Genomic DNA, 23,390 nt, shown 5'->3' with positions numbered 1-23,390 from the left:
AATTCAACCATGTTGTTTGAGACTGCTGCAAAGACTCCAATACTTATTATTGGCAAAACATTTCTGTCAGTGTAAAATTTAGAAAGCATTTACCCCAATGAGATGCTGGCATTGAGGTAAGAAATATTCTAAAAAAAAAAACATAGCCTACTTATTATGCTCAACCCAAAGTGACTAAATAATGGTTTGCATGATTACCATTTAACAACTGAATCACACCATCAAATAATTTACAAATCAGCACACAACCTGTAATATTGTCTCATACCTCTGTGCCGAACTTGGACTGATGTGTGACGGCTGTTCTAAAAGAACAGTGACGCCACCTAGTGGCAGCTTGAAGCCATTACACCTCGGCAAAATCTGAAAAGACCGATTCAACAATCAGTGTCACTTTTATAACATCACCACTAACACATGGAGACGCAGCATAACCACACGTGATTTATTTCACTCACTCTTGATCCTCTGTAAAAAAAAAAAAATAGTAAAATGATAAATATATTCATAATGCTAAGGTTGAAAAGTTCATATCAAGCCTTTTATTTGGTATACAGATATTCATAGATTTATACAGTATATATGTATATATGTAACACATGTGCCACCGCAAAGTCACAGACAAACTTATTTTGGCTAATAAACGAAAGGAAAAAGAAAAAATATATTTCATGTGCTTGATTTCAAAATAGTGCTACGAAGCGCTCGTTATGAAACATAACCAAAACCAGAATGATGAGGTAACCGCCAGGCAGGAAACAATCACCTATAATAATAATTATAATATTAATAATAATTCTACTGAAACAAACTGATCAAAGAGGCAAATGAGAAGTCTAGTGGCAGCATGGACCCTTAGTGTCAAACTAGAGAAAAGGATTAAAGTCTATAACAAACATACACTCAGAGTATGTAGACAGTGTATAAACAAACAGACAGGAAGTAAAGTCAGTCACTCATCAGAGAAAACACACACACACACACACACACACACACACACACACACACACACACACACACACACACACACACACACACACACACACACACACACACACACACACACACACACACACACACACACACACACACACACACACACACACACACACACACACACACACACACACACACACACACGTGAGTCATTCAGTGAAAGGTGTGAGGACCAGTGTGTATGTACATGTACTGGAAAAACTAATAGGAGGGAAAAAAGTGAGCGAGAACAGAGGGACTTTCTCAGGGAGGGTGAAACAGATCAACAGAAAAATATACTAGAACCAAAAGGCGGAGACGGTGCTGTACAAAAAGGCAAAGAAATGGTATATGTGTGTGTGTCTGTGTGTACAAGCACGCAGGTGTGTCGATACACGAGGAGCAGGCAGTACTGAATGTGTTGGGCAGACAACAAAGTGTATGGCGCCCTCATGTGGTCACTCTGAGTCTCTTTGGACCTCCGAGGCGTCGGCCCGACAAATGGGACATGTCCTGTTGGCCTAGAGACAGACAGAGGAAACATGTTAGCTTTTAGGAGCAGGTCATATTTCAAGCCATGATCTGACAGTCCTAATACTTTTGAATAGTAACTAAACTAAGTTTTGGCAGAGGATTTGTAATCCTCATATCCCAGTTCACACAGAGGCTTGGGGCAATGCCTCAACCCTCTACAATCACAAGACTGCGTTAAGATTAACACAGTAATGAAGAGCCTCTTTTAGCAAATTATAGCGGGAAATCACGTGTTGAGGACTCATCTGAGCTGAATTTAGGATCATTTAACACAAGCCTGATGTTTGTTTCCGTTGTCTGACAGATCTCTTGAATATTTCGGTCTATAATCGAGACGTGTATGTGTGTCTGTACAACAACAACAATAACAACAATAACAACAACAAAATCTGATAAGTTAATGATTGAGACTCCACATGCAGCACTGCCTGGTCAATTACTATAAACCAGACTTGCACCTTGACCCCCTTGAAAAACAATCCATGATCTGCCACAGGTGGCGTTCACTTACCCTCAGCCACTTGTCGACACACTTCCCGTGGAACTCGTGGCTGCAGGGCAGGACTCGGAGCAGCTGGCGGGACTCAAAATCACTCATACACACCACACACCTGCAAAATAACAGGTATGATCACGTGAAGTATGGCAATACAGTAAATCTGTAGTTGAACACATATTCCACATGGCACATGGGGCATCAAGGGATATTTAGAGTGGACAGTTTTTAAACTACGTCAGCTAGGGAAAAACTTAATTTTCAAGAGGCAGGTCTCGAAGGTGTATATATATATGATTATGTGAGTTCGGAAACTGTCTGTTATTACTTGTGTTCATGCAGCATCCGTGGGAGAAAAAAAAAAATTATTCCTTTAGAAACATGTTCCGAGAATAAGGACGGAGTGCTCATCATGTTCACCTCGGACTCAGCTAACAGAAAATGGAATGCACAATAGTTCACCCCCTCAGCAGGAGATGACCAGGTGGCTGTTCAAGGCACTCACAGTGTTTGCTCAGACTGATGGTTATTTGGATTGAACCGATAGGAGGGGAGCTGTTCTATGTCTCCTTTAGTCAGCCCTCGGAGTTTGGCTTCTCCCAGACGCTCAGCGAGGTTCAGGAGGGCCTGGGGGAGAAAACATCGTCAAGTAGAAGGACACATGATTGTCTAGTTCTTTTAGAAGAAATATGAAAGAAAAAAAGGAAGTGGTTAGATAACCCAAATTATTTATTTGTCATAAAACATGGTCAAAAACAGTAGAAAATGCAAGAGCTGTGCATTAATGAAAATGTTGCAAATGCCCTACAGTATGTTGCAAATGTTAAAGAAACTGAAAATCAAATTCCTGGATCTGTCCCTACTGCACCATAATTTAATGGAGACTTCCCAGGCCCCATTTCTCCATCAATTGGAGATTCGGTTGAGAAGTTTTTGCGTAATTCTGCTAAAAAGGACAAACCAGCAAACAAACAAACAAGTGAAAACATAACCTCTTGTGGCCGAGGTAACGACAGAAGAATGAGAGTCTGCATCCAGCTGACAGAAGAAAAAAACACGTGCAGACCAACCTCATAGTTTTCCACCTCTCCATCATCTACATCCAGCTCCAGGCTGATCGCAGGACCTGTGGGCTGGACTGGCAGCATTGAACTACAGAGGAGATGCAACAAATAATGTTTTTAAGATTAGTTGATCACAGAAGCAACTTATCCAGCCGCGCAGCTAAGCTGTGTAGCAGTAATAAACTCTACCAAAAAAAGCTCTGAAGGCATTTATATCTAAGTTAATAGTTATGTCCCAATAAAAATTTATAGTTTAGCATCTTATTAGAAATATTTAATCTTGCCTTATATTTGTCTGTGTATTCAAAAGTTCACCATGATCTGAAACTGTCTGAGAAATATTCATTTAAATGATTTCTTTTTTCAAAGATCAGACCCTTTTTCATGATTCAACTTAGATGTAAGACCTCTCAGAAATTACTTATCTTGGAAAAGATATCACTATTCCTGTCCATGTAAAACTTTTACAATTGAAAGTCTCAACAAAATAAAATGATCTAACCATATTCTGAAATATATATATATATATATAAAAAAAAAGTCCAGTAGTCAGGAGACTTTACATGAGTTCATTTAATCCCAAGGGGTTATATATATATATATTTCAGAATATGTTTATTATTTAACTATCTATTTTAAAGCTCTTCTTTTGTCTTCTCCAGACAAAGTAATCACATTAATCTCAAAAAATGCCACTGTCACGACTACCTGCAGATGTATAGTTGGTCGATACAAAATGAAAATCAAACATTTCTTCTCGACTGTCTCATCTTAGTGAGTTAATGCACTTATCTACTTACAGGAAGTAAGGCAGGAGGCTGGGGTGGTAAGGCGAAGGTGGCAGTGGCTGCGAGCGGTACCGTCGCCCCGGGAGACGTCGAGGAATGAAGTTTGGATAGGACTAGAAGGCGACAAAATTATGTGTATGTCAGATCAACAGTTTTGGGTTTTTTTATGTTTTTTACGGTGCAATTTATCAACTTATTCTCATTGCTCACCACTCCGAAGAACTCCTGAGGCAGGGGATCATGGGAGAGGAAGTGAAGCTGTGTGGAATGCGGGGTGAGGGCCGGGTGGGTGGCAGGGGGATAGTGGAGCCCAGCACCTAAAGACAGGTGCTCTCCAAGCAGCTCCACGTCATTCTCTATCCTCTGTAACGGCTGGGGAAGCACAGAGGAAAAGGTTATTTCATGTTGTCCCAGCAACAGAAGCAACTATATCATAAGGAGCTAATCAACACAGACTATCACCAGGCCACCATAAAGAGACAAACAACCACTCAGGCTCACCTTTATACATAGTGCTAACCACTGCACCACCATGCCACCCAGGACGTAGCCTAATATATACATATATATATGTATGTATATATTTAGTAGTCATTGCAAAGACCAGTTAGACAGTTTTTTAATTTTTATCACATTTTTATCACAAAATACTTGCATGTCAATTGAGATTCATTTATACAAATAATATCTGTAACTGCTTTGAATTATTTTTTACTCCTGTGCAGCTGCTTACATCAGCAGTCAAAATGAAAAAGAAGACAAACCTACAAAATATTTCAGCTCGAGGCAAAGAGCTGCCGTACAGTAGTTCAACAGGAAAATAACCTGAACTTCAGAGCGCAAATGTGTATTTAATCAGGATCTGTTTGCCTCACATCATTGGAACATCGACACATAACATTGAGATATTAGCAAATAACCAATGATTTTCACAGCCATTTTATCCGACAGCCACACATATATTTCTCCTTAACTGCATTACCAACATGTGTCTGATTTTCATTTATGGATTCTATTCACTTTATTATAACTGATGCTCCATTTACGGGTATATGGCCTATTTTACTAAGTCTTCATATATAACAAAAGAGTACACTATTCCCAAGTGTCTGCAACCACTAAATCAGATGAGAGAGAATTGCTTCCACTCAAATGTATAAAATATGCATCACTTATTTTCGCTTGAACATTGTGAAGCACCTTTACTGCTGCATTTTTATACAGTTAAATGTTCCACTTAAAGCAAGTGGAACAAGTAAAGGCCCTGAAAGATGCTGACTGCCACGCAAGAAAAATTTAATATATATATTTTTAAGTATTATATTAGTATTACTTATTTATAAGTATTTTAAGTATTTTAAGACACATATAGAAAGTTAAGATACACTCATGTCATAAAATTCACACTGCAAATAATGTGAAGAATTGCATACATTTTTAAAGGATATATGTGATACAAAATTTGTGGAGGTTGAAAGAAATCACAACAACACAACATTTGTATTCCTACTCACCGATCGTGCCTGCTGTGTCGGATAGGGTCCAAACTGTCCAGGCTGTGGCAAGTGAGGTGGGTGGTGGGAAAGGTGTGCTGGGGGATGGGGGAGGTGAGGAGGGGGAAGCAGGAAGGCCGGGTCACTGGACAGCAGCGATGGGAATGGATAGGGCATCGGTAAGTGCTGTACAGAACACGTCTGAAGGACCTGACGGAGGAGGAGGAAAAGGCAAGATTTCATGTAGGAAGTAAGACATAATGCAAACAGTATGAAAACATCAAAGAAAGAAAACTCATCATTAACAAAGAAATGTGCGACTACAGAATGTGCAAACCACTGATATTAAATTGCTTACAAGAACACAAACACACTTACAGGAGTAGGGACACTGCAGACGGGGTAGTGCTGTCCACTGAAAACCACGGAGCACGCTGGGATCTGCTGAGGGGCCGAGCGATGTGGCATGCCAGGTGGCGCCCCCGCAGGAGACACAGGATACGACACTGGAACTGAACCCTAAATATGGAAATTAAAGAGGCGAGGTCCCAAACTTTACACATGCAAACTATGATTAAAACTTAAGCAGATCAGAAGACTTAGAGAAGACGCCACATAAAGCATACCAACATACCATAAACCAACTGGATCTTTCATTGACATGGTGATATTGAATATTTTTTGCGTTGACACCGTTAGCTACACATACATTTAAATACTCATAAGTAGCATGGTTTTAATTTCATAATGTCTAAAAAGCTGTTTTTGTGAGTGTGTCTGGTTCTGGTGCAGCACCAGGAGGAGACGAGAATGCCCCAAAAAAGACGACCTTATAGAATCACACCAAGCCTTTTATAGGCCCTTCTAGAATAATGTTAGTCCTTTGTCAACTGTCTGCACTTCTTTCCTGCTCACCTGCTCATGGAGGTCCAGCACTACACTGTTCTGTTGCTGGGATGGGTGAGGGTGTGGGTGGGCCGCAGGGTGCAGCAGCCTAGGAGACAGGTTTGGTGAGTGGTGGAGGGGCCTCGGAGAGGGGTTTGGGGGATGGTAACCTGGACGCTCTTCAGGCCCAGGCCCCAGTCCAGGGCCTCGAGGCGGTTGCTGGCTATAAGGTGGGTAGCCCTGAGGAGGAGCCAGGTGACGGTAGTTTTCATCCTGGTGGCCTGACGACAGGCCGTGGTGGGAGTGCGGGTGGTGGTGATGGTGGTGGGCGTTGGGGTGGTGGTGATGGTGGTGGTGGTGGTTGTTGTTGTTGTTGTTGCTGTTGTAGTGGTGGTGATTGTTGTTGTGGGCGTGGTGGTGGTGTCGGGTCAGACGGTCTCTCCGGCCACGCTGGCGTCTCATTGGTGGGCTGAGGTGGAAGACAGAGGGGGGAAAAGAAGTGGCAGAAGAGGCTATGTTGTCATTTGCATAACCATAAATACTGGAGCTGCCACTTCAAGCATATAATATAAATAAGAAAAAAAAAAGCAGGACAAAAGAAAACTGCCTTGTGTGCACTCAAGAAAGAGGAGATATTCACTGTATAACGATATGAAACAAGAGAAAAGTCGCAAATCCTCACATTTGTGGGTGTCCAGAGAGTGTTTGGCATTCTTGCATTAAAAATAATTTATGAACAATAAAGCAATTATTAAAAAAGGTGAAGAATAATTTTGTAAACGACAACTGTGGATCTATGAAAAAATCTTTTGTCAGTGCCTAATTGGCAGCATTCGTCGAATTTCTGACAGATTATAACAAGAATTAATCAGCCATAAAAAGACACTGGCCATAGAATATTTTTTCTTAGTACTTGGTTTTTTTCACATCATTTTTTGAACCCTTTTAAGTTTTTAGACTTCTGATTTGAAGATATAAATCTGGGATCTTGGGATGATAATGAAAATATTAATGATTTTTTTTTGTCACAGACGGGCACACTTACCTGCGGCGGTTGCGAACAGGTGTATGGCATCTCTCTGGCATGTAGTGGGAGTGTGGCCTGCGACTGGGAGGCAGCTCCCATGGGCGAATGGGCGAGGAAGGAGTAGAGGGAGGGGCGGAGCTCAGATCCAACATGGACTGCTGGGAGAGACGCTGCCTTTTGGGGCTTGGGCTGTCTTCCATCTACGCACACAGAGGTGAAGGAGGAGGAGGAGGCACAAAGAAAAAGGAGGACAGACAAAAGGGGAGAATGAATGAGAGGGAAAACAATGACATCCAAATTCTATTCAAACCAGGAGCAAAGCAGAGGCGACAGACGGTGGTCATGTTTCATACTTACTTTGTCCCGATCCTCGCTGCACACATTATCGGGATGGAAATGTAGCACTCCTCCTGCAGGCCACAGAGGAAATAAAATCACAATCAGATAAGAGGGTTGAGAAAAACATCAACATCACAAAAGACATGGACATACCGTTTCTAAACCAACAGAAATACAACAACACACACGCAGCTGGTTGCCTTTGATTCCCTCCCCCCCCATTCTAAGACCACACTGGAGGCCAAAAAGTCATATCTTGATGCAGCCTGGCTGATTTGCTTCAACAGATGTACAGACCCAACACCGCGATAACCAACAGTGACAACAAAAATGTGCATCTGACATCTGGGGTTCACAAACAGAGCTATAGTCCCCTGTTGTCATCGAGGGTCTGTCTCCCAAAGAGCCTTTTAAATTTCCTGCTTTGAACGGGCAGACGAGGAAGGAAGCCATCTCTGGAAGATGTCACACTGGACTCATCTCCTCTGGCTCTCAAAGACAAATCATTCCCTCTGATCTACCATGAAAAGCCTGCCATGCAAACTCACACACACACAAACAAACATTTTGGAGCATCTTGTTGGTTTTACAAGCTAAATCACAGAGTTTGAATCTGGACGATAACTTTAGTCTCGAGACATCAGCTCATCTTCACCATCACTACACCAAGTTATCGTAGTGTACTATATAGAGGTTCATTGATTGAAGCAGTCCATTGAATTTTTTTTTTAATCTGCTACAGTTTTGATATTCAATTTGCCCATTTATGTCCTTTATCAAACAAAAATGCCAAAAGATACCAGGTGTGAAGAGTTGCTGCTTATCTCTGTTTTCTACCATTTAAACTGAATATATTTAGTTTAGGACAGTTGAAAATAAACCTTTCTGACATTCTATGAACTGTTGACTGATAAACAAGGAAAATAATTGTTAGTTGGTAAGAACCTGCAACAACTGCTCAACCGTGTTGGGTGCCTTTTTTTTTCTCGTGGTGAAGGAACAAGTGATTAAAATCTCCAAAGATCAAGAGACCAGCACAAAAGACTCATTAATAATATGAATGAGATTTAAACATAAATAAATAAATAATTTAGCGAGAAAAAAAATTCACATCAAGCCCTAATTCCATGAACATAATCTCAGAAAAACACAATGCTCTCCCAGCTGTTTATCGGAGAGTCAACATGTGCAATCTGGATGCGGCATGTGCACAGACATTTCAGCAGCTTATGGAGGATGTCCTTGAACACAGCTGACAAGAGTTTCCTCTAAGCAGTCCCCTAAAAAAGCTTTAATCACCAAAAAGAGGGGGAAAAAACATCTCCTCCCCTCATCTCGTTCTATTTCTACCCCCATGCCTCCCTCATCCCAACAGCCCCCTCCGCCTGCTCAGAAAAACAAAAAAAAACAAATCTGAAAGCCAGCCCCCCACTCACCCCTTTCTTGTCTTTGCGACACAACTCCAGAGCCATGTGAAGTCTGCCGATAGTGACAGCTCCAAGACCCCCACTAGTGGCTGCAGAGAACAGAGGGACGGTTGGTTGACTGACTAGCCGACAGAAGGGCCAACACACACTGGCTCACATCTTTATCCATCTACTCTCCCTTTTTCTGTAAACATCATAGGGTCCTGGAACTCAGCTGCCCATGTGTTTGTGCAGAACTGGGTCTGTTAATGCTGATTCAGCCCCCGGCCAAAGGAGAGGGGATGGTGAGCCAGACTGGAGGGGTTCTGCTGGCGAGCACATGACCTCGTTTCCTCCGAGCATCGCTGCTGGGAAAGACCGACACCATTTCTTCCAGGACTGACATCCAGTCAGGCAGGGTAGAAAACTTTGAGGATCAGCTGTCACCCAAGTAGCAATTCTTCTTCTGTTCTTTACTGAGATACAGAGAAGTGAACCAGCATTTAGAAGGAACAAGCAAAGAAACAACCTATTTTAACCACATAATCTGTAGAGATCTCATGACAGTAAAAATGAAGATCTCTAAAACTGCTTGCTATTAAATTGAAATGCCAGCACATTGTGGGATGCAACACTCTCCGCAGCTTGAAACTGGGGGAGTGAGAGAGGGGGAGGGAAAGAAAAAAAACTGACACATTATTAAAAACACCACACAAACCAACCCCCTGAAACTTTCTGCATAGAGTGATACCGAGGGGCATAATACTGGGACAGAAACAAACAAGCACAGACAAAGAGGAAATCTGCAATGCAATGCAATGCACATCACACACACACAGAGGCATGTGCAGCTGCTGAGCGGAAGACTGCAGCTCACAGCGGGGACATTAACACAAACCTCTCTGTAGTCTTTCAATTTAGGAAGCATGTGTTTCTGTGTGTGTCGGTTATTTTCGGTGTTTGGTAACAGTGCTACTGAGGCCCATTAAAAGCCTGCTTTAATTCATTCACGGCACTATTTTGCTTTTGAGGGGATCCAATCTGATACAGCAGAAGGTTTCTGTAGTCACTCTCCAATAGTCAGAAATGGAAACCTGCTCTCAACCTGGTGTCAATGAAAAGAGGCTCATTTTAATGTGCACCTATAGCAGTTTAATTTGTTTATTTCTCGTTAAATATTTTGGGGGTTTTTTATTTTTCAGAAGGAGATGTTTTTTTTCTTGGCATTAAAAAAAAAACTGTTGAATCACTGTTACTGGGCAATATAAATAAATCTGAAGTAAATTTTGCTTAAAAAAGTACAACATGAGTCTTTATTCTGACCTGAACTACAAATGAGAGACCAATTTGAATAGTTTGGGACAATGTAGTGCTCGGCACAGGCCAAAATATAAGTTTAAAAGCATCATGATTTTGAAAAGACCTTTCTTTTAAGACAATTTCAAGGCTCCAAACTGCTCTTTTAAATCATTCTCCTTTGATGGCTCTTGTAGAGACTGACAACAGGTCTGTAGCATGGCTAAACCACCAGGCAAAATGCATGGTCTCCAGAGGAGTAACATAATATGACCTGCAGGCCTTCGGCACCACCATTCCTGGATCACCCAGAGGAAAATGTTGTGCGGTGCTCAACTCTTGCCGAGGGCCAGGATCATTTGCAGTGCAGCTAAAAAGCCGGGTCATGACATTAGGGAACAGGAAGTGCAGGAGCCTGGTGTGTGCCCTATTTAACTAAGTAAATGCAACTCAGACCTCTGGAGCTGAGCCTCTGTTACATCCACTGAGTGCTATACAGCTGGCCTTTCAGGCAACAGCCGGCGGTCGGAGCTAAATGTCTCCAAACCTGTTAGGCAGCCAGTGGTCTGCATGCATCCCCCCTCGGGGGGGTGCATCCTGTGTGAGTGTGTGTCGTGCTGCATCAGGGCCCTGCTCACTGAAGCCTGCTTACCGGCCCCGGGGTGTCTGTGCGCTCCGAGCGAGGAGTGGCGCTGCGCCCCTGCAGACATGTAGCTTCCCTGGGCGTGCTGCTGCTGCTGCTGCTGCTGCTGATGTTGATGATGCTGCTGCTGCTGCTGCTGATGTTGATGATGCTGCTGCTGCTGCTGATGATGATGCTGCTGCTGCTGCTGCTGCTGCTGCTGCTGCTGTTGATGATGATGCTGCTGCTGCTGCTGCTGCTGCTGTTGTTGATGATGATGCTGCTGCTGCTGTTGTTGCTGCTGCTGCTGCTGCTGCTGCTGCTGCTGGCTCTCCACGTAGCCGCGACCGCCGTGGTGGGGCGCCCAGCCCGGGTTGCTCACCCCTCCTCCACTAGCGTTCATCAAGCTCCCCGCGCCGACCGCGGTGCCGCCGCCGCCGCTGCTCCCGACGCTGCCGCTCATGCCGAAGTGATAGAAGCCGGACCGGGACCGCGAGCGGGTCCTCGGCGGGTCCATGGCTGGGGACGCGCGGGCCGAGGGCGGTGGTGGGCGGACGTGATGGAGGTGGGCTGGAGAGGTGCAGGGTCCAGGAGCGGACAGAAGTCTCCCTCTTCGGTCCACCTAGTTACCGCCGCCGACGACCGGCTGCTGCGAGTGTTTTTTTCTGAGACATTTAAAGCTGTTGCTTAGAAAAAGAACGGAGGTGAGACACCTGGAAGCGACGGGGTTCAGGGGAGCACAGGCAACATCTGCATCCACTCCATCCGCTTCTCCCCCTTCGCTCTCTGTGCGACTCAACTTAACGGAACCCGCGTGTTTATTTTACAACTTAAGTATTAATAATACTGTCACTAATTTAGAACTATAGTCAAAATACAAATTGAGTTATCGGTAGTTTTCGTCCGTCACCAGAACAACAACTGGGCAAGTCTCAGGTTCTCTATGTTCCGTCCACAGAGAACCGCACCAGGCTTGACACGTAGTGGAAATAAAGTGTTTTTTATAGACATCCGATCGAAAGCAATTGAGTCGTCAACGAGTTAGTCAATAGCCCACGTATGGAATAATAAACAACTGCTACTCGAGTTGATGTCCCTGTCACATGAAGCTAGCCAAGTTCAACCCACCAACACGAGCAAGATGGCTAGCTGTCGAGCGGCAGCCAACTCAAAAGACAAGGCAGCCACCGTCACAGCTGATCGTGTAGCAAAGTTATTAGCATGGGTTCGTGAACAGATCACAGTTGAAGTGCGACGGACAGCCCGCGGCGAGGTTACGCCCCTTCGCGTTGGCAAACTATACCTGCTCGTTCATTAGCATCATGTCGATGTTTCCAGCTAGCCCGGGGCTAAAGGGAAGCGGGGTCCAGAGGGGAAAACAAGTCCAACAGCGGCGACATTACGAGCTAGCTAACGTCGCACGGTGTTATTCATGTCGGGCTCGCCGTCGAACGTGAGCTGCTAGCGGAGCACGTCAGACGGGCCCGGTAACGCAGATGTCCGCCGCGTCCGTCAAAAGGAGGTGGACAAATGTTTGTCCAATTTAAATCCCCCTTCTCGCTTTCGCCGTGTTTTCGCTGGTCAGCAGGGAGTGTAGTGGAGATCAATCAATGGGAGTTTCACATCTCCGCCCAGTCGCGCCCAATCGAGCGCAGAGAAACGTGTCGCTCGGTACCAAGCAAACCTGCGTCTCGTTTGCTATTAAATCGCGCAATCGAGAGAGGGAAGACACGTTGAAGGTCTTACAACATCTGACTAAGAGACATTTGTTGGACAATCAGCGGTCACGATCCATTTTAAGGAGCAGCCCGTTATCAGAGTCGATTGCTTTGGTCTGGCAAACCCCGGGCAGCTGCTCAGCTCATTAATTATTTAGCAGCTTCATAGCAGAGCTGCTGAAAGCGTTTGAAGCCTTCTTCGATGTATCACACAAATGAACAACGCCTCTTCTCGTGCTCTAACGTCGCACGATTATCATCTACCGTCAAACATGAATGTATCTAGAAACCAACATGATTATTGTCAATGTATTTACAATAAAAATACATATTTTACGCTTTATAATTAAAGGCCAATCGCAGGTGTGTGCCTTTGACCCAATTTCAAGCATTTTAATGACAGCAATTTATGTTACTGTAAAACTAGCACTATATTTAGGGACACAGCAAAACACTCACGAACACACTATACAAAAAAAGAGTGCAAAAGCATATTCCAAAATACTTTATGTTGAAAACTTGTCAAATTCGGCCCAGCCAGTACAGGAGTGGCAGGCACACTTAATAAAGGACAGCATTTACAGGAAACGGTTAAAGTACAAATGTAACATTCATACCACTTACACTGACTTAGTGTACACAACTGTGTATGCTATTCAACAGTATTTTATATAAGCAATAAATTATTTAAGGAAATAAGGTACAAATGTATTTTGTACATATAAAAAAATCAAGCACGTTATCGTCTTCTGTGGCGTACTCTTTGCTTTGGAGAGAGAAAGTTTTCACCTCTGATGTCCACATCACTGTGAGGATATAAATCCCCACGTTTCAACCCTCCTCTCCTCTTCCACCGCTGTGCCTCTCTGCTCTTCCTGCTCCTACTACAACCTGCCTCATCCCTCTTCTTCTTCTGTGGAGGGGATGTGGACAGCCGGTGACCATGACAGGGGGACTTGAAGGGGTCTGTTTGGCATGCTTCGTCATCATAATTACCCCGAGACCTCCCCAGTAGTCCTCCTTCTCGTCTGGCTTGGGCCTCTCTCCTTAGTCTCTTCACCTCCTGTCTCTCTCTGCGCCTCTCTGGCCACGTCTTCCTCCTGCCGGCTCGGCTGCATGTCTCCTGCTTTATCCTGCTCCTCGCCTGGACTGGCTGATTCTCATCACAAATCTCACCTGTTGCTTCAGACAAATACTGCTCAGATCCAGCACCCGCACGCTCTGAAAACAGATGATAAATCAATAATTATAAATACATTTTCCTTGATAATCAGAGTGAGCCTGTATAAAGGCTGTGGTTTACAGCTGCACTCTGATAAATTCACCTCATCAGCACCAGCTTGTGAAGATGATAGCACATTTAGCAGCTTCAGAGACAGACATTTACCTTCAAGGGTTGTTCGAGACCATAACCAAAGCTGAAGAAAACTTAATATTGAATTTACATTTATCAAGTGTCCAAAAATATGACCAGGATTAATGCTAATGTTGTTCTGTGTTACATCAGCGGGATGTAAACAGCTGTATGAGGTGATAACATATCAATGTCGTTTTTGCAACTTGATCTGCTGACCACAAGTGGCAACAAATAATGATAACAATAACAAGGTTTTAAATAGTATCTTAAAAACTCGTGTTTCTGTTGACCATCAGTGTTTGGACTTCTCATCCTGAGCTAATAGAAGCTTCAGAGCTCCAAAATGCACAATTTTAATGAGGTAATATTTGATATGGTTCTTTGCCAGATCCATTACTTGTATTTTTAGAATATAGCAATCTGTGAAAAAGGATCTTGGGAAGACTAGATGTGATTTTTTTGGCCCAATCAGATAAGATTAAATCCTAACCCTCAAAAAACCCTGCAAGAAAAAACAAAAAACAATAGAAAACACAGATCAAAATAAATTAAATTTTTGTCACCTTTGACTCTTTTCTGCATCTTTGTATGTTGCTGGAGGATTTCTTCCACGGTGTCATAGTGGTAAACATGAGGCAGAGTAGGAAAAGTCCCACTGGTCATCCTACTCTTAGTGCACTCCTGATATGGACACAGAGACACAAAGGTGAGGAATAAGTGAAAAGGTGAAACATGGATGCAGAATGGTGGTGTTAAATAAATGTGTTAAATAGATATTAATTAAGAAAGTCTGGAAGAGTGAGAAAGAGGGAGGGAGTGTGAGAGAGTGGGAGCATATTTTGAATAGGAGTATAAAGAGGGGAAGAGAACAGAGAAACAAGACTAAAGAAAAAGACAGAGAAGAGAGGGATAACAGAAGCCAAGAAAAGTAAGGGAAGGATTCCGTTCATTCACGACTTACAAAGCCATAATGTCCTCTCTTAGAGCAGTTGTAACAATAAGCAAAGCATCTCTTATGTTTGAGGGTGGTATTGACTCTCCATGGCCTGAGAGGAACCTCCAACCGGATCTAGGAGAAAGGCCAAATTAAAGAACATTTTTAGAATAAGGACATTAGTCACCACGTGAAAAATTATCTTCTGCTTTCCTCTGTAGGCCTGTTAGAGAATGAAGAAGTAAGAAATAAAAATGTTATTTCTACAATTTTGAGCAAAAATGCTGGGAAAAGGTTTTAGTGGCCCCAAAAGAGCGATATGAGAAAAGTGCAGTCAAGTCAAAATTTCAACTCACCGTCAAGTGGTATTGTCGCCAAGTATCAGGGCAGTTCTGAGGAAAACCCAGGAAACAGAGGAGAAAAATTACTCTTTTAGGCAAGAACACAGATAACAGTGCAGTGTGTACCCGCAATGAGGATGAGGAAATGTTTGCGAGATCAGACAGCACTTCATAAAGAAAAATTTGTCTCACATGACTGACAAAAGCTTTCAAAGTCCCCTTTAACACATACACTCAAAGGGGCCAAAACGCTAACAGGAGGAGTGAACGGACAGACTCACATCCGAGAGGTGTCCTGTCATCCCACAGCGCTGGCAGAGCTGGTTCCATATTGGGGGCTTTTCACAGGGCCTGAGGCCGTGTAAAGGCAGCCCACAGATGGGGCAGGGTCGGCACGGACAGTCCCTCTGGATGTGGCCCTGGATCCCACAAAGAACACAGGTGGGACATTTCTGCAGACACAGACAGAAAAAGGGGGTTTTAAAATGGGTGTTTTAGTTTATCATCTATTTTTCAATCTGGGAGCAGAAAACAGCCCATAAGTTTGAGGAAGGTGAAAATATGAGGAATGATTTTCAAAACAGACCAAGACAGAGATGTGAGTTTGAGCAGTCTGCTGCAATTGGACAGTTCAAATGACGCTAAAACTTTTTAGAAAAATTGGACACCGGGGACCAGATGCATCAAACTTTGTAGATGCCCAACTAAAACTGAATGTGTAAGCAGAAAGATAGGAAAATGGAGATGCAATCTTTTTGTCAGATTGATGAAAGCTGTGTGTGAACACCTGGTCCTGTTTCAAAAATCTCAATCACTGTGGAGCTGGGCCCACATGCAAAAGCCACATTTCCAATCCCATATTGTCATACATGGACATAGAAGTGACCTTACACGTGTTTGCATACAGACACTTCACCACTCATTAGACCTGGCAAAATAAAGGACGACAAAGACAAAGTTCAATCTAACTGACTGTGTCACATCAGCAAGATTTTGCAGCATCTAATTAACGTCAAAATGTATCATTGCAGTGATATCGCAATCCTAATGATCAAACATCAAAGATTTTTCATTGATTAATTTCTAGCTCATATAGAAACACACTTTACAAAGTATGATACTTGCTCAAATCTAAATAAAAATAATGCGTAATGAACTTATAAACACTTGTTTTAAATCAAACTTATAACTGAGACTACAAAAATCTTGCAGATTATTGTGTAGATTTAGATTTAGAAAAATATTAAAACAGTACACATCTAAACAATGTTAAACAACCACATAAAGCCAAAAGTCTGAAGCAGCTGGGAGGTATATCAACATAACAACTATATCAAAAAAAGGCCAAACGTATAATATATGGTCATTATCTACTCATTTTTGGAGTAAAGGTACATTTTGTGCATATAAGAGAAAAAGAGTGTGCGTTCTTTTACCTTATGGTAGTAGCAGCTTTTGGCAAGGTGTCCTGTCCTGTTGCAGATGTTACAGGTCAGATAACGACCGGGCACAAAATAACGGCTGGACAGAGACTGATCAGAGCCCCACTAGATGATATGAGAAGAAGAAGAAGAAATGACAGTCAAAATTAAAAACTCTAAGTTCACACTAGTTGATATCATTGGTCTACAGCCATTTTTAAACTTATTTTATTTCCTTTCATTTGCCAGTTTTCAAATCGTAACTGAAAACTTAATCACTCATTGCTCAACATTACTGTTTAAAAAGTCAACAATAAATGTCTTGTGATTGTAAATATTTGGGTTTTTTTGTAATGTGAATAAAAAGTAGGAAAAAGTACTGACAGCCACTCATCAGATAAAGTGCCAGAGACATGGATCATGACTTCAGATACATATTACCCTGAATAAAGGATTCTATATTCCTCAAAATGGATAGATACCAAAGGTTACCTTGTCTTTCTCTGATACAGCCCAAGTATCTTTAACCGACTTCACATTTGGATCTGTGTTGTAGAGACCATTGAAAACATTGAGTTAATATGCAGACATAAATGTATTTCACAATGAGAGGGGCTCTCATGCAGTTGATGAAATGCAACACACATTTCCCAAAAGGGCCCTTACAAAAAGGACAGATCAGGTGTTTCACCAAGCCTGAAGATGTCGTAAAAAGTAAAATCTTCTCTTTAATTCAAAACAACCTAACCTATGTTGACTGAAGAAATGATCCATAACCACTTCCTTATTGTTAAATAAAAGCAAGGGGTGACATTCCTTGAATCCCAACCTGTTGCACAATGTCATGGTTGATCAGCTCATCAGGTCATTCATGAACTTACACTTAAGTTAAGGGTAAAATATGGTTATGTTTACATGTAAAATAAAAACTGTAACTCTAACATAAACTGGCTGAGCCTAAATTCAGGTTACACAGGGTCAGGTTTCAGGTTTCAAAGTCAGATTCTTGTACAGTAATTTGAAGATGGACACTCTGGGACATTTAACCACTGTAAACCACCATTTTCTTGCACTGCCAGCAGAAGTACTCACACAGAAAGTCAGACAGCAACAAAGTGTTCACCTTCGACACCAGACTCCTCCTCGGAGCTGCTCCAGTAGCCCAGGTTGAGATGAATGCTCGAGTCTCCCACTTGCTCCTCTCCTCCCAGGATCATCCACTCCTCGACGGGCTGCTCGCGGTCCTCCTCCTCCTCCTCCTCCTCCTGGGAGGCGGTGCCGGGGCTGCTGCCCTCCAGAGCCCGTCCAGAGGTGATGGAGAAGGCCAGGAGAAGAGGAGGAGAGCTTTCCCCGCTGAGTCCCGCAGCTTGTTTGCAGCTGCTCTGATGTTTCTGGTCACCTATCCCGATCGCTCCTCCATCATCGTCTGAACTACAGTAGTCCTCAACGAAGGCACCGGCCTCACCACCATCTCCCTCCTCAGTTTGCTTGAAGTCCATACTACAGTCTGGCACAAACTGCGACTGAACAGCGCCACGCAACGACGGCTCGATGCTCTGCTTTCAAAAAAAACAAAACACGACGGCCGTCAGATAAGTAGCTTCAAATAACCAAAATGGCCTTTAATTATTTTACCTTGGATGTAAACATCCGATATGCAGTCACGCGGAATTTACCGATAGGCTAACCAGCTCGATGCTAACAGTAGTTAGCTCCGTAGTAGCCATGGGTACTCGAGTAGCTAAATTAGCGAACACAACCGAGTCAAACAAAATGTGTAATGGCCCTTTCTGTCGCTCACCAGTTTTCAGTTCAATATATCTCGGCTGTGACTCCGTACAAAATCAGAATATTAATATTTTCCCTCCATACAGCGTTGGACTGTTGCCTCCATGCCTGTGTACTTCACCCGGCGTCTCCGAAAAATGTTGGCCAACCAACACTATACCCAGCGTTAAAGAAACGATGTTTGCCTACCAGTGACATTCCCGGAGTGAAAATAGTGCATTCGTTATATTATATTGTAAATTGTATGATATTGTACACGTGGAGTCATGTTAGGTGACTGATATTGATAACAGAAATATCGTAAGATGTTGCTGTCGAAACCTGGAAAAATAAGTTGTGACAAACGTTATGATAGATGTAAAAATAACAATTATAGTTAGGCTACTGTTTTATGTTGACAATTTTCTTCTATTCCAGATATGATAAAAACATAAATAAAGTAAAATTATTTTTTATATATATATATATTTACTTTCATGAATTATTTTTAAGCACTTGCACTGTAATATTCTAGACTTTATTATTACGGCGTGTCAATGATAGATAGATATTTACAGCAAATATTAACATACATATTTCCTTTGTAAAAACGGTGTGTTTGTGTGTGTGTGTGTGTGTGTGTGTGTGTTGGAGAGAGAGAGAGGGGGGGGGGGGGGGGGGGGGGTGAGTGGTGGACTCATGACTTTCTCTAAAACCAGCCCTGATCACACAGAACTGACCTCGGAGCTACTAACAGCGAAAGAAGAACAAGTCGCGTGCAACCGTGCGTGAGTGGCCAATCCAAAACAGGCTCGTGCTGCTGTCCACCGCTCAGGTGCTGAAGGCATCACAGGTGAAACCTGCAGGACATAATCTGAGTCTGGTTTTTTGTTAAAATGAAAAATGTTTCATCCCCGACAGCGTTAACACTTTGTCTGAACTTCAGCGGGACAACAGTGTCTGTGTGATGGAAGTGCACTTTGGACAGGTGCCGCTCACCGTTACGCACAGTAAGTAACGACGTTTCCTTTTAGAATAAAGTAATGACGTGCCACCTGTTATGTTTTTTAAAACACTGTTGAGTGCCCGGCCATCCACGTAGTAAATGTGTGTGCCTTTAATGCTGGTTTAACGATTACTGTCTACTCATTTCTGTGTGTTTGATCCGCTGCGGTGCGCAGGGCACGGCGGGGTGAACCAGCTCGGCGGAGTCTTCATCAACGGGCGCCCGTTACCGCACGTGGTGAGACAGCGCATTGTGGAGCTTGCGCAACTGGGCGTGCGTCCCTGCGAGATCTCCCGCAGCCTGCGCGTCAGCCACGGCTGTGTCAGCAAAATACTGGCCAGGTACACACTCATATGATTATGATGGTTATGGAACCCTGAGCGTCAAAATGAGTTAACTCTGCAACATGGTGCGTCATCTGACTTCTCCAAGTTATTCTGTAGAGACTATTATTGCGCATTGTTTATTGCAGGTACAATGAGACAGGCAGCATCAGACCGGGAGTGATCGGCGGCTCCAAGCCCAAAGTGGCCACTCCTCGGGTTGTGCAAATGATCCTGCATTGGAAACATACCAACCCCACCCTGTTTGCCTGGGAGATCAGAGACCGGCTGGTGCTGGAGCGAGTGTGTGACCATGTCAGCGTGCCCAGCATCAGTTCCATCAACAGGTAGAGACGACCTCCTGCGTGTGTGTGTGTGTGACTGACACAGTCACACAGTTCATGATCATGTGGGTTGACAGAGTTCCCCATGTCTTTACAGAATCATAAGAAGCAAAGTCCAATCTGAGTGCTGTGAAGTTGGTAAGTTTCTCTGTCCCCTTTCCTCTCTCTTGATGAACCTGCCTCTCTCTCTCTCTCTCTCTCTCTCTCTCTCTCTCTCTCTCTCTCTCTCTCTCTCTCTCTCTCTCTCTCTCTAATGTTTCCTGACTCTGACCCCTGCAGTGTCATCAGCATCATCTGTTGCCATGGGAACAGGCCAGTCCTCTGAGTCCACTTATTCCATCAGTGGGATTCTTGGAATCAGAAAATGTGGCAGGAAATATAAAGAAGGTAATGTGGTTTGTGAGCATGATCGGTGTATTGACATGACTATATTTAACTAAATTATAAGATTATTCATGTTTTATTTCAAATTTAGCTGCTTCCGTCCAGGGTCCTGGTATTCTACATGTTGTCTCGCTGTCACACGGTCACAACTCACCGGGTAACTTGAACAGAACAATGTCTGTGTTTTTCTAGATGACTTTCATCACCGGTTTTGTTTCACTTCCCATGCTTTACAGAATGTATGTATACATTTCTTTGTGTACTGTTTTGGCATTTAGGATACAAGAAAACAATGTACTATATTATTATGAATTATGATTATGCAAAAAGTACTGATCAGAAACTTGGAAAAAAGAAGAACCCATTCAATTCTGTCTCCAACCTGAACAAAGGGGTGGTGGAAACCTGTAACTACCACTAATTTGAGATTATTGGGATTCACTTGGCTCGTCTTTTTATCAACCTATCCTTATAATCATTCTTCTGCAATGGAGATTATGATTTCATGATCTGCATTATTCTGTTGTCTTAGATATAAAGGCTTGAGGAAATTTAAGGAGACTGTATGCACTCTCCTGAATGCCATTCATCTGACTCAAATTGAGAAAATGACGCTCATGCCTTTCTTAAACAAGAAATGACCATTCTTCACTGGAAACTTCTTTCTCATGAAACTGGAAGTACTTTTTTAGTTAATTTTAGTCAAAATGAAACCACCTCCTCAGCAGGATCTCCACCTTGCTGCCCCAGGCTCCTGTCCCCTCAGCCAGCAGGCTCCCTGCTCCTCCCTGCCTCCCCCTCGCCCCTTCCTCTCATTACAGGCCTGCTTACACCTCCGCTCCTCCATCACTGAAACCATTAGAAGTGGAGATCAAATAGATAAATACGCGCGGTTACACTCGGGAACATGCACACATGCATGTATTTTGTCATCCTTCTAATTGGAGCGAGGGAAGATCACAGCGGGGAGATTGAGGTAGGAAGGGAAACAGAAGTGAATGTGAACTGAAGGTGTATTGTCTTTCAGGCCGGGACTTCTCCTGCTTCATGTACCACAATCAGCCGCGTTCCTGTAGTGACCCCTGGGGACAGACTGATACCCGCCTTACCCCCGTGTCTGGCCTGACCTTTTACCCCAGCCTGCAATCTAATCATAATCCAGACCAGATCGGTCAGTCTGCATCAAACTATATGATCACTTATGTCTAGATAAGTTTTGATGAGTTTTTCTAAAAGTTTTCTCTCTTGTTTAGGTTCTCCGTGTTATCGCAGCTGAGGGCGGCTCTGAAATATCCCAGAAGAAAGAATATCACTAATTTCGTTGTGTATTACAAGATCAACGACAACAAAAGATAGAAAACTTTATCACAATTTGCAATTAACTTTTTACATTTTATTTACATAATTTGGTCTCTAAACTAACGCCGTTGGTTCAGAGGCTTTACTGAGCTTCATCGGTCCAACATATTATCCCCTGTCCCCGCCACCCCTGTGGCCATTTTCTCCCCAGTCAGTGGTTGAGGGGGAGCATCATTAGAGGCCCCGTGATGGAGAATAGTGACTGTTTTTTTCTCCTTAGCGTGTGTGTGTGTGTGTGTCTCCCTGGCCTGCCCTCCAGGATGAGGTATAGAAGGAGACGACGGGAGCTGCCAGAGGGACCGTCAGGGTCAAAGGACACAACTGAGATAGAAATCTGTGGCCGGCGGTGGGCATCAGTCTGCAGGAGGCCTGTGGAGAGCAGGCGCATGGTGGCAGATGTTTTCACTGAAATAGTATGTGAATACAAGCGCACGCCCACAAACTTAAATCTTTCATATGTACAGAAATGAATGCAGGTGTTCAAATGTCCCATAATCCTATTTTTTGTGAGAAAACCTTTCATGTATATCAAGTCAATGTAATTTTACCGTAATCAGAGGGCTTTACAGTCTTTACAATACAAGACACAATCTATACCCTCAAACTCTGACAAAGGAAAAAGTGGAGAAACGTCAAAAAGTTTAACAGAGAGTAAAATAGGAGAAGCAGGAGTAGAATACATGTATAGACAATATGGACACAGTGTGGAACAGTGTATTATTATTTAGCCATTGAATTAAAAAAATAGTAAACGAAGTAGAAACAGCTCAAATGAAATGTATAAAAGTGTGGATTGGTCTCATTGTTCCTGTTGTATACTTTTGATTTTCTCTCTGCTACAAGTCAAAACTGTTTGCTATGGAAAAACAAACAGTCCTGGTTTGATTGATTTGAAGACATCTGACTCTGCTTCACCTTTACAAAGAGCACAAGGGTCTCCTCCAGCAGTCTCCCTGGTGTAATCAGCTGTTTATTAGGGGATTTAGTTTCGTGCAGCGTCTCCGGTGAGACATTTTGTTGCTAAGAGAATGGAGACACAAGTGCGAAGCCCGACAACCAAAAGGAAGTTCTTGTTTTCAGTTCAGACAACAAAAAAACCAACAGGAGCCTGTCCAAAGACTGCACTTTGTGCTCTGTGATATAGCACGAGCCTGCTCTATTGAAACTATTATTTAACGCAATGAAAAACATGCTTTGATCAGTGGATTGTGACGTCGTTCTCACCGGCTCTCTCTTATCTCCACCCATGTTTCGGCTGCATGCTGCATGCTGTTCTGCAGATTTAGTTTGAAAAATAAAATTACTTATTGTTTAAACTGTGTATGAGGATTTATAGTCAAAAACAATCCAAAAGTGTTGAATTAGTCATGGGATTTTCTAGTGGCCACAGAAGATAAATATTGTGGAATTAAAGTGGAATATTCCTTTAAGAGAGGTACAATGAGGTAAAATCAACAATAAATGCAGCGATGCACACAGTGATGAATGTGGCCAGACAGAGTAGATGTTTC

General features: G+C 43.0%; 3 protein-coding genes across 6 annotated transcripts; 1 reads left to right on the top strand and 2 right to left on the bottom strand.

The window, feature by feature from the left end:
* Nucleotides 1-519: 519 nt before the first annotated feature.
* On the bottom strand, nt 520-12,551 carry LOC118319558 (E3 ubiquitin-protein ligase RNF38-like). Of its 2 annotated transcripts, none has more exons than XM_035650023.2 (12): nt 10,956-12,551; nt 7,620-7,672; nt 7,281-7,462; nt 6,266-6,704; nt 5,729-5,869; nt 5,372-5,560; nt 4,068-4,229; nt 3,870-3,970; nt 3,076-3,157; nt 2,511-2,632; nt 2,021-2,120; nt 520-1,496 (listed from the first exon to the last, which is right to left on the bottom strand). In XM_035650023.2, the coding sequence occupies exons 1-12, from the start codon at nt 11,440-11,442 to the stop codon at nt 1,434-1,436; spliced, it is 2,121 nt and encodes a 706-aa protein (XP_035505916.2). In that variant the 5' UTR covers nt 11,443-12,551; the 3' UTR covers nt 520-1,433. The 2 variants fall into 2 exon arrangements, with proteins under 2 accessions (XP_035505916.2, XP_035505917.1); XM_035650024.2 differs by lacking the exon at nt 10,956-12,551 and adding an exon at nt 9,038-9,184.
* A 569-nt stretch (nt 12,552-13,120) lies between these two features.
* LOC118319845 (zinc finger CCHC domain-containing protein 7-like) lies at nt 13,121-18,639 on the bottom strand. Of its 2 annotated transcripts, none has more exons than XM_047334591.1 (9): nt 18,498-18,639; nt 17,820-18,252; nt 17,189-17,241; nt 16,712-16,822; nt 15,557-15,727; nt 15,291-15,326; nt 14,962-15,069; nt 14,564-14,681; nt 13,121-13,864 (listed from the first exon to the last, which is right to left on the bottom strand). In XM_047334591.1, the coding sequence occupies exons 2-9, from the start codon at nt 18,193-18,195 to the stop codon at nt 13,383-13,385; spliced, it is 1,455 nt and encodes a 484-aa protein (XP_047190547.1). In that variant the 5' UTR covers nt 18,196-18,252; nt 18,498-18,639; the 3' UTR covers nt 13,121-13,382. The 2 variants fall into 2 exon arrangements, with proteins under 2 accessions (XP_047190547.1, XP_035506426.2); XM_035650533.2 differs by having other exon boundaries at nt 17,820-18,255; nt 18,498-18,624.
* Nucleotides 18,640-19,142: 503 nt separating this feature from the next.
* On the top strand, nt 19,143-23,152 carry LOC118319846 (paired box protein Pax-5-like). 2 transcript variants are annotated; one of them, XM_035650534.2, is made up of 9 exons: nt 19,143-19,316; nt 19,410-19,473; nt 19,645-19,810; nt 19,942-20,139; nt 20,234-20,274; nt 20,416-20,523; nt 20,612-20,677; nt 21,548-21,691; nt 21,774-23,152. In XM_035650534.2, the coding sequence occupies exons 2-9, from the start codon at nt 19,431-19,433 to the stop codon at nt 21,794-21,796; spliced, it is 789 nt and encodes a 262-aa protein (XP_035506427.2). In that variant the 5' UTR covers nt 19,143-19,316; nt 19,410-19,430; the 3' UTR covers nt 21,797-23,152. The 2 variants fall into 2 exon arrangements, with proteins under 2 accessions (XP_035506427.2, XP_035506430.2); XM_035650537.2 differs by lacking the exon at nt 20,612-20,677.
* The last annotated feature ends 238 nt before the right edge of the window (nt 23,153-23,390 follow it).

The sequence above is a fragment of the Scophthalmus maximus genome, chromosome 9 (assembly GCF_022379125.1).
Source record: "Scophthalmus maximus strain ysfricsl-2021 chromosome 9, ASM2237912v1, whole genome shotgun sequence".
NCBI lineage: Eukaryota > Metazoa > Chordata > Actinopteri > Pleuronectiformes > Scophthalmidae > Scophthalmus > Scophthalmus maximus.
This window is presented reverse-complemented; position numbering and strand designations above follow the sequence as displayed.